The sequence below is a fragment of the Chiloscyllium plagiosum genome, unplaced genomic scaffold, assembly GCF_037043375.1.
Source record: "Chiloscyllium plagiosum isolate Xiang-an unplaced genomic scaffold, Cpla_swu_hap1 HiC_scaffold_39, whole genome shotgun sequence".
NCBI classification, from domain to species: Eukaryota; Metazoa; Chordata; class Chondrichthyes; order Orectolobiformes; family Hemiscylliidae; genus Chiloscyllium; species Chiloscyllium plagiosum.
Genome location: NW_028270177.1, coordinates 4,569,541 through 4,585,776, shown reverse-complemented (window position 1 = coordinate 4,585,776; position 16,236 = coordinate 4,569,541). Strand labels below are relative to the sequence as shown.

The following is a 16,236-nucleotide window of genomic DNA, read 5'->3' as shown; positions in this document are numbered from 1 at the left end:
TGCAAATGTAAGTTCACGTGTTCTTTTCAATAATGATGTTGTCTTTGTCTCCTTTTTTTTCATGGTTTCCAAAGCTGTGGAGCTGCTGATTCTAGCACATGACTGCTTTAGCCTGACCTGTCACATGGAGGGGATTAGTCGAGTGTTGCAAGCTGCACGCCACCTCAGTCATAAACACCTCGCACCCAAAGAAGCATACAGCCTCATGGTATGTGCCTAGGAAACCGCTGCTGTATAAACAAAAGGAAAATCTCAAAACTGATTTAATTCAAGTCTGTCTTTTTCTTTTCTAAAAGCAAGATTTGTCATACTTGAGTGCAGACATGAATTGATTTTGACTTATTTATTGTCGCATGTATTTTGTTCCGATATACAGTGACACAGGTTATATAGTGTTGCCACTCTCCGGTACCATCTTAAAACACAGAAAAATAAACCGATCCAATAGAATTTAAAGGCAGAAAATTGAAGAAAGTGTGCTCAACTTTATAGTCCTTGTTGTTAAGTGCTCTGCCATAGGCCTTCACCCCACTGCCACTGCTAGGGCAGAAGTTGCCACTCTTCGCTACCATCTCGCCTCCACTGAGGCCCTCGCCATCACGAATCCTCGCTGAACCTCTCCATGATCCAAACCCAACTCTACCAGTAGCATGAGTTTGCTTGGGGCCCACACAGATGCCAAGTTCATAGAGAATGATAGGAGGCCATTTGATCCATTTATACCATGCTGGTGTTGTGAAAAAGTTATCCGATCTTATTCCTCTGTGCTCTCCCTATCGCTCTTAATTGGTTTTTCATCTTTAGGTATAACATGGTGATTAGGAATTCTTCAGGATGCTTTCCAGCTTCTGGGGAAAGTATTGACTACTGGAATATGGAGACCACTAATTTCGGACAATCCAAAATTGTGTAATTCCTAACACAATGCTTGTCAAAGAAGCTAATGTATTCCTGGATTCTTGCAGCATGTACACATCCCTTGTCCCTGAATGGTCTTAGTCTCCGTGCACCAAATTTCTTTTAAAACTTTAAAAAGTGGAAACTTCATAACCTGCCATATCAGTAACATAACTGTTACTTTGTGGTTGAGGATATATTAGTTCTTCGTTTGAACTTCCTATACATCAGCTTGATACTTGCATATCTCCCTAGGCACAATGCTGTCTCTGTTCTTGTGCCATGTGCACCTTTTTAAATTCAAAATCTAATATCACCACAGTCTGTTGCTGAGACAACAGAAAGTACTGTTGCATTTCCTTGGAAAGCAATATCCTGAAATGGATCAGCTTTCTTTACTTCCTTCCCAAATCTGTGTTGATGTATGTTTTCACTGAAACAGATGTCACCTGGCTCAGTTAATAACTCTGAGCCCAGTGAGGTTTGCGAGTGAAGCACTATCCTAAGAGTTTCAGCACAGGCTTTATACTTACTATATAATGCAATACTGAGGGAAGTGCTGATGTTAAAACTGAATCTCAAATGCTGACAAGGACTTCCGCTTGAGAAGTTATGATACAGGAGGTCTGTATCATAATTAGAGTCTCCTATAAACTGGGCTTTATGTACAGCAGCATCAATATATATCCCTTAAATACACAAGACTGTATTGGGTATCCCACATAATGTTAGGCCATATTTCTGAGTTCCTTTGAAAGGTTCTAAACGGTTCACAGTACGATTTGTTTCCATGTAAGATAACATAGGAGTGGCAGTGTTTAGAAAACTCAAAATGTAGAATCAATCCACAGAGATTTAAAGTCCCCATATAAATCATGTTTCATTTTATATATTTGATAGCCTTGTATGTGAATGTAAAGGAAATGATGTCCATTACGCCAGGCCGAGCAGTGCAAATGATAGAAATTCAAATTGAGGTCAGGGTCTTTATGGAGAGGCCTTTATGTCTCTGATGTTCATTTTGAACAGTTAACCATCTTAATACCAAGCATTTCCAATACATCAACCATTCTAGATAAATAGTTAGTCTCATTACAAATTTGGGAAGTTGCGCACACCAGCATTTCAAGAATTGACTGTTCAGTCACTGGGTAATCTCTGATCTAAATAACTTACCTGTGTCGGCCATGACATTTAATGAGATTGATCAACTCATTGAAAATGTAAACACCTGACAAGGTCACACAATCTACCAGCACTCTTTGAAGAAGTAATGAGCAAGTTAGACAAAGGGGAGCCAGTGTATGGGATCGATTTGGATTTCCAGAAGGTGGTGGCGCACAGGAGGCTGCTAAATTAGAGCTCATGATGTTAGGAATCTGATTGAATCTTCCAGAATACTGAATGGCCTGGATAGAGTAGATGTGGAGATGATGTTTCCACTGGTAGGAGAGACTTGGATCTGAGGGCACAGCCTCAGAGTGAAGGGTCAACCCTTTGGAACTGAGATGCGGAATTTCTTCAGCTGTAATGCGTGAATCTTTGGAATTCATTGCCACAGAAGGCTGTGGAGGCCAAATCTTTGAGTGTACTTAAGCCAGAGATTCTTGATTGGTAAGGGGATCAAGGGTTTTGGGGAGAAGACAGGAGAATGGGGTTGAGAAACATATCAGTCATAATCAAAAGTTGGAGCATACCGGATGGGTCGAATGGCCCAAATCTGCCCTTTTTAAAATTCATTCATGGGATGAGGATGTTGCTGGCTAGGCCAGCATTTATTGCCCACCCTTACTTGTCCAGAGGGCAGTTAAGAATCATCAGCATTGCTGTGGGTCTGAAGTCATGTGTAGGCCAGGCCAGACAGGGATGGCAGTTTCCTTCCCTGAAGGACAGTCAACCAGATGGGTTTTTTTGGACATTTGACAATGGATTCTTTATCATTCGACTCTCTTCCAGAGAATTCAAAATTCCACCATCTGCCATGGGGGGGGGGTTCGAATCTGGGTCCCCAGAATGTTAGCTGGGTCTCTGGATTAACAGTCCAGTGATAATATTGCAAGACCATCGCCTCCCCTTTATAGTCTAAATGGTTCTGTGTGTCATCCATTTCACTGACAGTGTGTTTACTTAATGCTGCAGCTTGCCAATTGTCCCTGTCTACTTAAATTGATGTCTTTAAACTTATACATATTTACGGCACAGAAGGGATGCTTTTGGCCTGTTGTGTTCATGTTGGTCAACAAAGATCTGATTAACGTAATCCCCGTTTCCAACTTGTATAACCCTGGAGGCTATGGCTGATCTCGCCCCTGCCTGAACTCCACTTCCTTGCCCACTCTCCATAATTCTTTAACCCATTACTAATTAAAAATCTGTATATCTCCTCCTCAAATTTACTCAATGTCATGGGGGAATGAATTCCACAAATTAAAGATTATGTCGGTCTATTCCAGAAACAGTCTAACGTTCCTCCCTCAATTCGTGATACCAAAAATTTGACTGTAACAAGTCCAGGATTCCAATTCACTGTGTAATGTTTCCAAATAGTTCAATACTCCATGAATTCCCATATATAGGAAACTATTTCACTGATGAGAGGATTTTGTGTTCTGATGGACATGTATGTGATTATGTAGAGTTTTCAGTCCGTACATGAGTTGTACTTTAATTGAGAGAGAGAGGTTTAAATGTGCATTATTAAGAGAACGAACAGCGGTGTGAATATCCTTCTCTCCCCCCAGGTCCGGCTGGTGACTGGCATTGGCCGATACAATGACATGACGTATATATTTGACCTGCTACATGAGAACCATCGGTTTGAAATGCTACTGAGGAAAAATGTTGAATCAGTAAGTGAGGGCTATCTGGGGAAGTAAACTGGGAAAGTAGTTAACCTGCTTCATCTGTGATTTCCCCTCCCTCTCTGCCACAGCAATTTGTCAAGAATCTTTCTTTTCCCTTCTATAATTTGTGTTCATTGCTATTTTCCTTATTTGTTCTAAAGCACACAGGTTCCGAGTTTAAACACCTCACCCACATAAGGGCACATTTACAGGGTTGGTGATGTCTTCAGGATAGGGACCTTTAGAGTTGTCATTTTCCAGATAACATGTTCAGCCAGAATTCTGGCCTGTTCAATGGAAGCAGAAAGACAATGGAATTGGTGTTTGGGAATAAATCAAACTTTTTCTTATTTTTCTTTGTGGATGTTTGCAATATTGGCCCAGCTGTATTTATTGCCCATCCCTATTTATCCTGAGCGATATGAATCACCATGTAGTGTAGGGCTGGAACCTTTTTAAAAATGGGTTGAATGTTGTGTTTTGCTCATTCCCAATGCTTTAAGAAGTGGTAAACAACTGCAATTCATGTAGAGATGGTGGAATTTCAACTGGAACTTTGAATTATGATACTAGTGGCATAATCACTGAGCCTGTATAATGGTGTCAAAATGTTGGTCAGATCTCGATTTGTAGGGATTGTCCAGTCACTTTGGCTCACCATTGGCTCCCAACAACCTGCTGCCTTGTTTTCATCTTGCAGAATGGAGACCTGAAGACAGCTTTGCTAGATTACATCAAACGTTGTCTCCCTGGGGATAGTGAAAAACACAACATGGTGGCTTTTTGCTTCAGTATGTGTCGTGAGATTGGGGAAAACCACGAGGGTGCAGCCCGTGTACAACTTAAAATCATCGAGTCGCAATCCTGGGGTGAGTAGCCAGTGGGGAAGCTGCTTTGTCTCCTGTTTCTAAAGTTTTATAATAATGCATCGAACATCACTGTTTGCACTTTGCACACAATTGGGAAATTATCTCCATGAATGAGCTCACAATTCTGCTGATCGGATTACAAAGCACTTTCTACCAAGACACTCCTGAGCCATTGCAGATTTAAAATCTTCCTTGAACCTGCGAGTCATTCAGTACAGAAACAGACCCTTCGGTCCAACTAGTCCATGCTGAACATAATCTCAAGCTAAACTTGTCCCTTCAAGCTTTTCCTGATCATGTACTTACCCAAATGTCTTTTAAACTTTGTAACTGTGCTCCCATCCACCACTTCCTCAGCAAGTTCATTCCACACAAACCAACCTGTGTTTTAAAAAAAATTGCCCCCATGTCTTAAATCTCTCTCCTCTCTCCTTTAAAAATATACCCCCAGTCTTGAAATCCCCCATCCTAGGGAAAAGACTCCCACCATTTACCCTATCTACACCCCTCATTACTTTATAAACCTCTATAAGGTTACCTTTCAACCTCCCAGCCTATCCAACCTGTCCTTTTAATTCAAACTCTCTATACCCAGTAACATCCCAGTGGATCTCTTCTGAACCTTCTCCAGTTTCATAATATCCTTTCTGTAACAGGGTGACCCTATTTAAATTAATCCTTATTGGAGGAAGTGCCCCAGATTCAGAAGGGCACTAGTGCAGACCCTTCGCCATTGAAGGATGGAATGCCACTGGGATTGTGTTGCCCTTTGAAAGATTTCCCTCGGCGGGGGGGGGAGTGAGTATAGGCTGTGCAGTTAGGCAGCATCACGGAATAATCATTTCCCTTTTTTCTCTTCCTGTGCTGTAACAAACATTGTGTATTTGAAAGGGGTTACTGAACCATTGTAATTGGATGTGCACCTGGGTAAATGGAATGCAGTTTGAACTTCCTTAACCAGCACAAACGGTGGGATTCTCCCTGAAGACCTGAGGGTGATTTTTTAAAAATGTACTCACTCTTGGGATGTAGGCATCACTGGCTGGATTGGCATTTATTGCCCTTTTCTAGTTGCCCATGGGAAATTGGTGAAATACCTTTTTTAAGCCACTACAGTTCATTTGCTAAAACAAAACCAAACAGGGGACAGTTTTATGGATGAGGCTCCATCCAGAGAGTCACCTTCTAACCCAGTATTTCTTTCCTGGGAAAACACTGAGCACAAGTGTTTTGAGATTTCCCACCATTATCTGTGCTAGTAGTTTGCATTGATCTATCCTCTGGAAGTTCAATCACCAAATGCTGAGTCTTTTGTGTTCTTACTCTGTGAAGGTGTAGTTTTATTCCAAACCTTAGGAAAATCCTTTTTGGGAATTTGGCTTTTAAATTGGAAATGCTTTGATGGAGTGGAGAAGCAGAAGATAACTATTTAATGCTGGAAAATGTTGCACAAATAAACTTTGATTCCAGTTGTGTTTTACAGTTTTATCAGTAGAGCAACTGAAGTATTTTTTTGAATAATAATTATATTTATTTAGATAATTTTAGTTCTATTGTTAGCGCAACTGTTGCAAATAAACTGAAGTTTCAGAACCCCTCTGCTTATGTATAATGTAGAAAAACAACTCAATCTCAATTCTGACGCATGACTTTGAGATTCTCTGAGTCTTGCTGCTTCCACTTTGTTACATTTTCCTGTTTGTCTGTTTCAGAGGTGACTCCTGAATTGAAGAAATCTCTGGTGAAAGTCTTGAATTTTTTGAAAGATGCTGCTGAGAGCTACTCAAAGGTTTGAATGTTTAGAGCTCAGTTGTGAAGTGTATTTAATGTACTGTCTATTGTTGCAAGTAGATGAATATGTTCACACAGTGCCTTGGGTTACATTGTGAATTGTTTTTGAAGTGCAGAAACTCTGTTTGAAAATGCAATGATAGTTTAACAAGCACCAAGCTGAACAATCAATTTGTGGTTCTTACTGAGTGTTGAATGTTGATCAGGACAGTGGCAGAACATCCTCTTCCTCCTCAGATAATTCTGGCATTTCCATTAAGTCCATCTGAGCGTTAGGTTTAATGTCTCATCCAAGTAATAGATATTTACAATGGAAAATTATACTGATATTACATTGTGCAGTGAAACGTGCTACAGGCTGACTTTCAGATCTAGGAATTTAAGGAGACCGCAGAAGATTGAATCCCCGTATGCCACTGGATCCTAGTTGCAATCATTAGATATTGTTGGCTGTTTTATACCAGAAGTGTCAATGAACACCACTGTTCAAGACTGGATTTATTTGGGCAAATGTTTCTCATGTAAGGTTCATCTTGGTACTTGAGATTTATTTCTTTAAACGAAATGTGCGTACAGAGTTGGGGTGGCACAGTGGTTAGCACTGCTGCCTCTTAGCAGTTCGTTTCTCCCTTTGGGTGACTGTGTGGAGCTTGCACACACTGTGTGGGTTTCTTCTGGGTGCTCTGGTTTCCTCCCACAGTCCAATGATGTGTAAGTTAGGTGGATCGGCCAGTTAGGTTGCCCATAGTGTCCAGGGATGTACAGGCTAGGTGGGTGAGCCACAGAGAATGCAGGGTTACAGAAATGGGGGCGGAAACGGAGAGATTCTGGATGGGATGCTGTTCAGAGGGTCAGTGTGGACTCAATGGGCTGAATGGCCTGCTTCCACTCTGTAGGGATTCTAAGTGTCTCTCCTCTTCCAGCAAGAGCTCCAATTCCTACATCCAGAAAAACTTCAAAATTGTTGAAATTCTCACTTTGGTCATTTTTTTTCCTCAGCATTACGATGTTGTTGCACATGCAGCAAATTCGGATTTTCTAACACCTACAATTTGCATTTCATGACAAGGCAGCAGTATTATCAAACACTGTCAGCTATGGAAGGAGACATTAGGGCGAGTGACTAAACGCATGAAACAGTTTGAAAAACAGTTTATACAGAGGATGCTGAGAAGGATTGTAGAGCTTAGGCACTAGTTTGTTGTGGGGCACTAATGGCACTGATGAAAATGATGCTAGCGGATGTGGGAGTGGAGTTTTGCTTATTTATGCCCATCATTTAGGGATGGGGTAGAAGGCAGGAGGTTGGAATGATATTTGGAAAGAAAGTATGTAGCATTCTCTGACCATTACGTAATATCATCAGCATAATGGTGGCAATCTGACTACCCGCCATCTTAGAATCCAGTTAAACCACTGGAAGGGCAAATATAGGATCTCTCTCCTTTATTCGGACATTTCATGAATGGTTGAAGGCCCCTCCATCACAAGGGCTTACCACCAGGTAAATCCTAGCAACCTCCCAGTGGTGGTGATGTGGGGGCAGGGAGCTTTGCTTCTTGGACACTTTCTCCTTAGACTGGGCTCCCAGCTACATTGAGTGCCCACCTTGTCTAAAATGCCACCTGCTCTCAGGCAGGGTTAGAGGAACATGCAACCTGCAGCATTCTGACGTGTGTGTGGATGGCATTTTAAAAAAGTAACCCTAAGTTTACATTGCAAGGAGTTCTGGGCTTGAAGTTGGACAACTGTCAGAATGTACAGTGTGTTTTATCATTGCAGTTTCTCTCTTCACCCCATTCTAGTTGTGTGATGTCCCCACAGTTCACAAGCCTGCAATAGGGACAGTAATGCAGATGTGAAAACAGTTAGTACATTACCCTTCAGAAGTACTTCATTAGCTGAAAGGGACTTTTGAACATTTGAGTTCAGGAAATTCCATGTTCGTGAGTTATTTTTAAATAATGTGGAGGTTTCATGACATTATTAGGAAACTGTGGGTTCCAAAATGGATAGAGCCAAATAAAGCTTTTGGTTTGGTTTGTATTTCTGTATTATGTAGATGAGGAAGAGCATAAATAGTTTGTTATACTTTTAAGTCCTGAGAGTGGTTTTTGGTTGTCTGGAAACTTATTTACAGGCATGTACATTAGACTTTAAAAGAGAGACTCCCATGAAATGAATACTATAGTGCTTTAGAAATTAGGGTAGGAGTAAACGGTTAGAATGCTGAGTGTCCTACAACACAGAGACAAAAAGAAAACCATCCAGAATATTAGTGAGTGTGCAGGTCTCTTTTAAGGAGAGAAGCTCCCATCAGAGAAACGGGACAGAGGAGCCGTGATGCAGTTTAAAATGTCCCCAAACAATCAGGGCAGAGGGAAATAAGTCCTGAGTAGTTTTAATGTCATTACACGAAAGTCTTCAGACACAGAGGGCTGTGTGAGAGAGGTTTAAGATTCATGTTCACAAATAAGGAGCTGTGCTTTAGACATTTGTTTAAGCATTGTGGGAAGAGGTAATAACTAAAGAAACAGCATTGTTGAATTCAATAATTTGCTGACAAGCCCAATTACAACTTTAATATGGAAGCATATAATGAGTGGAAGAGAGACTGGATAAGATAAACAGAATCCTGAAGATCAAAAGTCCAGATCATGAGTTGCAAAACTCTCCTGGTATTCCCAGTTACAGCAATCTAATTTCCATTTCTGTTTATAATCTTAATAAAGAAAAATATGTGATCTCTTAGAATGTAACATCATCTGTTTCTGTTTTCCACTATTGTGTGAGGTGAACTTTGATGCAGCCTCGTGACCGCTTTGGTAAACAATGTACGAAAATGGAACTTGGGGTCTATTAGACCAGATTTCACTTCAGGGTCAGAGTTGTATGGAGTTACCATCTGCTACGACCATAACAATTTTGATACACAAATCCATAGATCCACACATCAGAAATAAAATATTTAATTTTTATGGTATTTGATGGATTCAAACTTGCTAATCCACTAACTGCCTTGTCCTGTTTCCCCAGAAATTGTCACCTAACCTAGTGTAAGCCTGTACCTATCCTAGGAAATTATACACTGAGATTTAATTTAGATATTTTGAAAGCAAACAATTCATTTAATTATAGTATTTGATAATCTTCAGACCTGTTTCTATCTGAATTCTGTGAAGACCCAAGTGACATTAAGTCTAACATTTGAAGCGATTGTTTAAAGTGAATCTGTATGCTTCTTGAATCACTTATCACTCTGAAACACACTGTTATCCTTCTGATCAGTATCTCTGAGCTTCCTGAATTAAAGACAAGCCGCTGGCTCTTCACTTTATGGCTGCAGCAGTCTACAAGCTAGAAATACTGGAAATAAGTAACAAGACCTTGGAGCACTGTTCGTGACCTCAGGGCATTCTGAAGTGTTATGCAAAGCCATCTGAAGTACTGGAGTACTATAGTGTTGGTCTAAGGATAAATACTTGACAGAATATGGGGAGGAACCTCCCTTCTCCTCTTTGAGATTACACTGTGGGATGTTTCAATGTCTGCAGAGAAGCAGATTTAACATCTCACTGAAAATATACAGAACCTCAAACATCAACCTGAGTTTGGAGGTTGCTCGTGATAAATGCTTTGGTTTTGTTTCGAGTCAAAGAGTATGGTGCTGGAAAAGCACAGCTGGTCAGGCAGCATCCAAGGAGCAGGAGAGTCAACAATTCTGGGACCTTCAATAGAAAGGACTTATGCCGTAACTCCACTCTCCTGCTCCTCGGATACTGCCTGACCGGCTGTGCTTTTCTAGCACCACACTCTGACTCTGATTTCCAACATCTGTAGTCCTCACTTTCTCCTTTTGATGGGAGTGCAGAAATTAGGCATTAAGTGCTTAAACCCTCACACAAATTTTCCAATGGGTAGTTTGATTCAATTTTAATTCTTCACAGTGAGTGACATCGTTCCATCAGAGCTCTTGTTTATCAGATAACCCGCAATGGAGGTGCATCTCATTCATTTCGTAGAAGGCATGTACACGGAATTTCTAACTACAGACGGTCAGAACTTCTCTCTTTCTTTCGCGTTATGGTGGGAGATCAGAAATCTCCATGGAAATTCTCCTGCTATAGATTAAAACGATTTCCATTGAAGACTTGTGTCCCCTGCAACATCTTTAATTTTCTTGCTGGCTGGAAACAGCTTGTCTATGTGAATAAAACCACATCTTGTACATTAATGTCCTTTCTGAAAGCAGATGGCTCATTAGGAGACAGCCTAATAATATTGTACTTATTGTAAAGTTCGTATGGATTAAAGAAGCAATTCAAGGATCATTGGCTGTGATCATCCAGATTCACGTTTTATTTTGTGTACTATTGCATGAGCTTTAAATTGGTAACCTGTTTATTCCAATCAACCACTTCAGCCATTAGCTGAAAATATTTCCTGAAAATGACGTCTCGTGAAACTGGTGCCTTTGGTCCATGATGCAACCTTTGTACATTGTCCTTGGGTTTTACAGTGGGACAGTACTGTCCTTTTAAATTGCTATTAGATGTCTGCCTTTTTTGTTCTGTCTCATTCCTGGTTTAGGGAAGTTCCTCTATGCATCCTTGTGGTGGTGATCTGTGGAATTGGTTTAGTGTTGTCCTGATCACCCTTCCCAGCTTATGGATAATTGAAAATGTGGGTCCAGTTATTGAAGTGATGACTTGCATTTGGAAAGCATTCCAAGTCAGCTTGTTAGCTCCTCCCCATTCTGTTAAAAAGATGCAATGTCCTGAAGCATGGCAGGACAGGACCAGATTGTTGAGGATGATGGTGTCTAATAAGAGAGGATTGCTGAAGCTAAATAATATCTAATTTATGTTAAAGTAATGAGTTTGAGAATTTAAACAGCTCTCAGGTGCCTTCTTCCTCTTCCCCTTCCCAGGATTCGTGTATCCGACGTGCCTCTCAGTGTGTGAAACTTGCCAAACTGGTCACTCTGCAGCTCCATCTCCTAAACAACAATCAGGACGTGCAATTAATTAACCTCCAGAGAAATGATCTGATGCCATGTATCCTCTCCTTGCCGAGGTTCTATCAGGTACTTTGAAAGAATTGTTCCATTGGACAGTTTGTAAATCTGGTAGCGCTCATCCATGGGAGAGTTTTGATAATTTTTTAAAATCATAAGAATGAAAATACCCAAATCTATGTTTTGAATTTCAGATCTTTTAGATAGCTCACCCCCTGAGCTTGTTGGCCCTAGAACCTGAATAAAGCCGTAGGCTAACATATCAGCTATTGAAACTAGCTAATGAATGGTAATCCCATTTCTCTGATAAATCCACAACATCAAATGATGCCAGATACATGTTTTTCTCAAAATCACAAACTTTGTTGGAAGTAGGAAGTCAAAATGGTGTACATGTGGAAGTCCCTACCTGGTCCTTTTTCACAGGCTCGTGGCATGTTGGATGCAGTGAGAGAAAATATCACTTGGAGCTTGTTTTGCAAGAACATCCTCCCACCCCCTCAAAAAAAACACTTAAAAAGTTTTCCATAAGCAGAAATAAATGGCAACTTTGGGCCAGAAGTGGCAGAATTTTCAGCTGAATTCTGTTCAGTGGTCCTAGCAGAGATGTTAACCTCTCCTCTCCCCTCCCAGTTTCCTGTCACCCTGCCACTGAGAGAACAGAGACACAGCTAATGCCATTGTGCGTTTGGAAGCTAAGAATGACAAAAAGCAACATTTGAGTGTCTGAAGAAAAATATTCACAAAGAACAAAAATAATTACATGCTTGCAGCGGTGGAACAGAGTCTGAACAGGCTGCTGCATGTGAGGAAGTGTAGTCATGGTAGTTGTGGGAGTCAGTGGACATGAATATTCAGAGTCTTCTGCCCAAATGCATAGGGAGAAAAAGGAAGGGGAAGTATCATTGATGGACCAGGTTAAAATGAGAGAAGAGCAGAAATTGGAAACAAAGTTGATACTTTTTCAGAAGGAGCAGGAAATTGCATGTCTTCAGTGAACCGACGCATTATAAAAAGATTGGAGAGAGGGAGCCTGTGAGAGACAGGAACAAGAATAGCCAATAGAAAGACTAGAATAACATGCAGGGACCCGAGCAACAGTTTTTCTTTTATTTGGAGAAAGTGAGATTTGTTCTCATACTTGACCACAGCAGTACTCCTAAGATGTTATTATCTCTTCTTAGTTGTGGAATCCCCACCAGCATGTTTGACAGACCTAAATCCCATCTGACCTATTCTTGCTGTGGTTCTGTTCTGTGCTTCCACTCCCTCAGCAAAAGAAACCCAAAGAACTAGAAATCAGAACCACAAACGGTAGGACTGGCAGCATCTATGGAGAGAAAGCAGAATTAACTCTTCAGAACAGATGCTGCCAGGCCTGCTGAGTTTTCCAGCAATTTGTTTTTGTCTCACTTTCCACCTCATTATCCTATGTAAATTCTGCCCTAGTTTATCTTTCCAAAATGCAACACCTCAAGTATCTGAATTAAACTCCATCTGCTGTTCCTCAGCCTACTGGCCCTGTTGATCAAGATCCAGTTGTAATCTTAGATAATGTTCTTCAATGTAAACTACACCACCAATTTTCTAGTAACAACAGATATCCTCTAGGAGTGAAACACTTGTAGATTTAAAAGGTACTGCTTTCTGTTTTGTGAGATTCACTAAAGAGAATACAGATTATTAAATGTGTGTTACCTTTTGTGCTTCCTGTAATGAACAATGTATTCTTTTTCCAAGTAAATTAAGATTTTACCATCTGGTTGTAGTTTATCTTAATGATCAATAATGCAAAAGTTTGTAGCCTGGGATAGAATCCCCAGACCGTGATTCATTTTCCTGCTTTCCAGGTTAACTGGTGAAAGATCTCATTTGAAAATACATTAGTGACTCTTCACAACAAATTCAAGTATCTTGCTTCATACAGCCCCTATATGCAAGTCTGAAGCTATTTTTAATTTAGTTGCCGACAGCCAGACTTTTTATTGATGATAAATGTGGTGTTTTCTGAGTGAAATTGTCACTCTCTCCTCTCTTCCTTTGTTGTAGGCTGCCATTGTTGCAGAGGCATATGACTTTGTACCGGATTGGGCAGAGGTGCTATATGAACAGGTTATTGTTCGTGGTGAATTTTCCTATCTCGACGAGTTTAAGCAACAAAACCATCTACAACAAAGTCTGTTTGAAGAGATTTCGAACAAGTGAGTATACCCTTGCAGCTCCTGCTTGGACTTCACTGTATGAAACACCCCTGTGGCCTTGGATGTGCTTAGTGTTGTTTTTGACTCTGTATTCAGTAAAACAAAATGAATAGTTGAACAGGGAACTTATGAGAATGACGTGGAATTCTCACTGGAGTGCTGGATGAGTGGGAGACAAAACACGGTAAGTAGCAAGTAACATTCACGCCACAGATAAGAGACAATCTAACCACCTCACCTTGACATCAAATTGTTTGAATTATCTATCACATCCTAGGATTACTATTGACTAGCAACTCAACTGGACTCACCATGTGAAAACAGTGGCTTTACAAACAGGTCAGTGCCTAGGAATCCTGCAACAAGTAACTCACTTGCTGTCTGCCTCAGCCTGTCCACCATCCACAAGGCACAAGCCAGAAGTGTGATGGAATAACTTGTTTGGATGGGTACAGTTTCAACAACATTCCAGAAGCTTGTCAATCAAGCAGGCTCTTTTGTACTGGATGATGTCATCACATCCACTCCCTCCGCCACCAATGCTCAGTAGCAGCAGTGTATGGTATACCAGATGCAGTGCAGAAACTTACCAAATATCCTTGGACAGAACTTTCCAAACCACGACCATCTAAAAGGATAAACATATACACCAACATCCTGGTTTGAAAATATTGTTTTTCCTTACTATCACTCGGTAAAAATCCCAGAAATCTCTCCCTAACACCACCTGGAATACAGTTTAAGAAGACATCTCACCCTCACATTCTCAAGAGCAACTGGGGGTAGGTGATAAATAAATGCTCAGCCAACCAGCAACACCTACATCCCATGAGAGAATAAGTAGCAGCTCCAAAACTGGGGGTTAGCAAAGAATGGGAGAAAACTATTTCTTTTCTCTCAGAACAGGTGGTCAATGAAACAAAAGATAGTATCTTGGGTCCAGTACTGACATAGTACAATTAAACAAATGAGCACTGATAAACATAACATGGTCTGTGGCATCTCTATAATGTGCTGTCTCATTAGACTTCAGTGATTCCTTTTAATGACAAGTAGTTTAAGAGGAAAGGAGTTAATGTCTTAGAACTGAATATTTCAAAATGTCAGTGTGATGTAGTGTAACTGCATTAGACAAAGTTCAAAAACACGTAGAGCATGACAGTGCTTCAGAGAGATGGGAAATAAGTTGAAAGTAGGGTAAGTGATGGAGTGAATTACAAAAATGGATTTTTTTTTTCTCAAACATTTAGGTTTAAACGACACAAGGGACATGATGCTGCAAGTCAGAACATGAAGAAGTTGCTGCAGCACTGTGAGAACATCTACCTGGTTTACAAACTGGCTTATGAGCACAACTTTACTGATGTAGCAAACAAGCTCCTTAAAGAACCTCAGACAAGTTGCTATCTGAATGACATGATTGCCAGTTAGCTGTTTGTACTTAGTTTCCAGCATTGGTAAACTTTTAAAAAATTATCTCAACAAATATTTTATAATTGTAAAAAAAGTGTAAATACTTTGTAATCTAATTTCTCTCGTCTCTGAAAAAGCAATAAATAATGCAGTCAAAGTAATCATCTCTACTGAATCTATAGAATTTCTCATCTTTCATTGATGTGTATAGGATTATGTATAACCAACATTTTCCAACACATCCTAGAATGTTACCACTTCTGTCAACCTGACTTCTGAAGCACAAAGGGATTTGGACTTCGTCCTCGTTCAGGATTCTCTTACGGTCTTAAAGAGAAAGTTTACAAGAATGATCCCAGCAACAAAGGCTCTGTCATATGAGAGTAGTCAAAGACTCTGATGGAGTGAATCTAAGGAACTCATGGCCTCCACAGCATTGTGTGGCAAAGTCATTGAGTATACTTATTTAAGACTGATGGGTTCTTTATTAATAAGGGAAACTAAGGATTATAGGGAGAAGGCAAGAGAATGGGGTTTGAGAAACACTGAATGGTTGAGCTGACAATGGGCTTACTGGCCCAATTTCACTCAAATTATATATAAGGAATTCTAATGAAAAAGTAGTTAAGATTCCATTCCAGAAATGAGTGATTTTGAAACCCAGCCAGGACCGTGCAGAATGGAGGAGACAGATTAATTAAGTTATTCTGTGCAAGCCTGTTGTGGGTAGCACCAAATAATCTGCAGCATTCTGCTCATTCAAAACCACAACTCAATAATAAACATGGTTATTCATAACCTCTTGTATAACACATGCAGCTTACTGGCTGATGGTGTGGTCAATGGAGACTGAATGTAAAAACTGCTTGCAGATAATTTAAGTTGCAGTAACACCATCTAAATTGGCAGGTGGTTTGTAAAATACAGCACTGGAAATATACTACCCTTCCTGGAATTGTCAGACTGTTGTAAAATGAATTGTAGCAAGCTTCCTGCAACTGGCAATGGTTTTACATAAGTTCTGTGCAGGAGTTAAAGAAATGACAGGCATTTAAGTGCAAAATCAAAGATGACGACATGTCAGTTAGGGCCATAATATTTGTTTTTGAAACACTTGTGAATAGTGACAATTTTCAAAGTAGCTTAATCTGCAGGAAAGAAAAAAACTACACAATGTATTGGAGGAAAGACAATGCAGAAACTAA

At 40.3% G+C, this 16,236-nt stretch overlaps 1 protein-coding gene across 2 annotated transcripts in view; it reads left to right on the top strand.

Annotated features, from left to right (window-relative positions):
* spg11 (SPG11 vesicle trafficking associated, spatacsin) overlaps positions 1-15,197 on the top strand; it is a 143,916-nt gene extending 128,719 nt beyond the window's left edge. Inside the window, exons 34-41 of one of the 2 annotated variants that reach the window (XM_043677120.2) lie at positions 75-208; positions 3,639-3,746; positions 4,441-4,609; positions 6,322-6,398; positions 11,331-11,486; positions 13,467-13,618; positions 13,896-13,957; positions 14,869-15,005. In XM_043677120.2, coding sequence (XP_043533055.2) covers positions 75-208; positions 3,639-3,746; positions 4,441-4,609; positions 6,322-6,398; positions 11,331-11,486; positions 13,467-13,618; positions 13,896-13,911 — 812 coding nt within the window. In that variant the 3' untranslated portion in view covers positions 13,912-13,957; positions 14,869-15,005. Of the gene's footprint in view, positions 1-74; positions 209-3,638; positions 3,747-4,440; positions 4,610-6,321; positions 6,399-11,330; positions 11,487-13,466; positions 13,619-13,895; positions 13,958-14,868 lie in introns of both variants that reach the window. The other variant, XM_043677119.2, reaches the window with a different exon arrangement.
* The last annotated feature ends 1,039 nt before the right edge of the window (positions 15,198-16,236 follow it).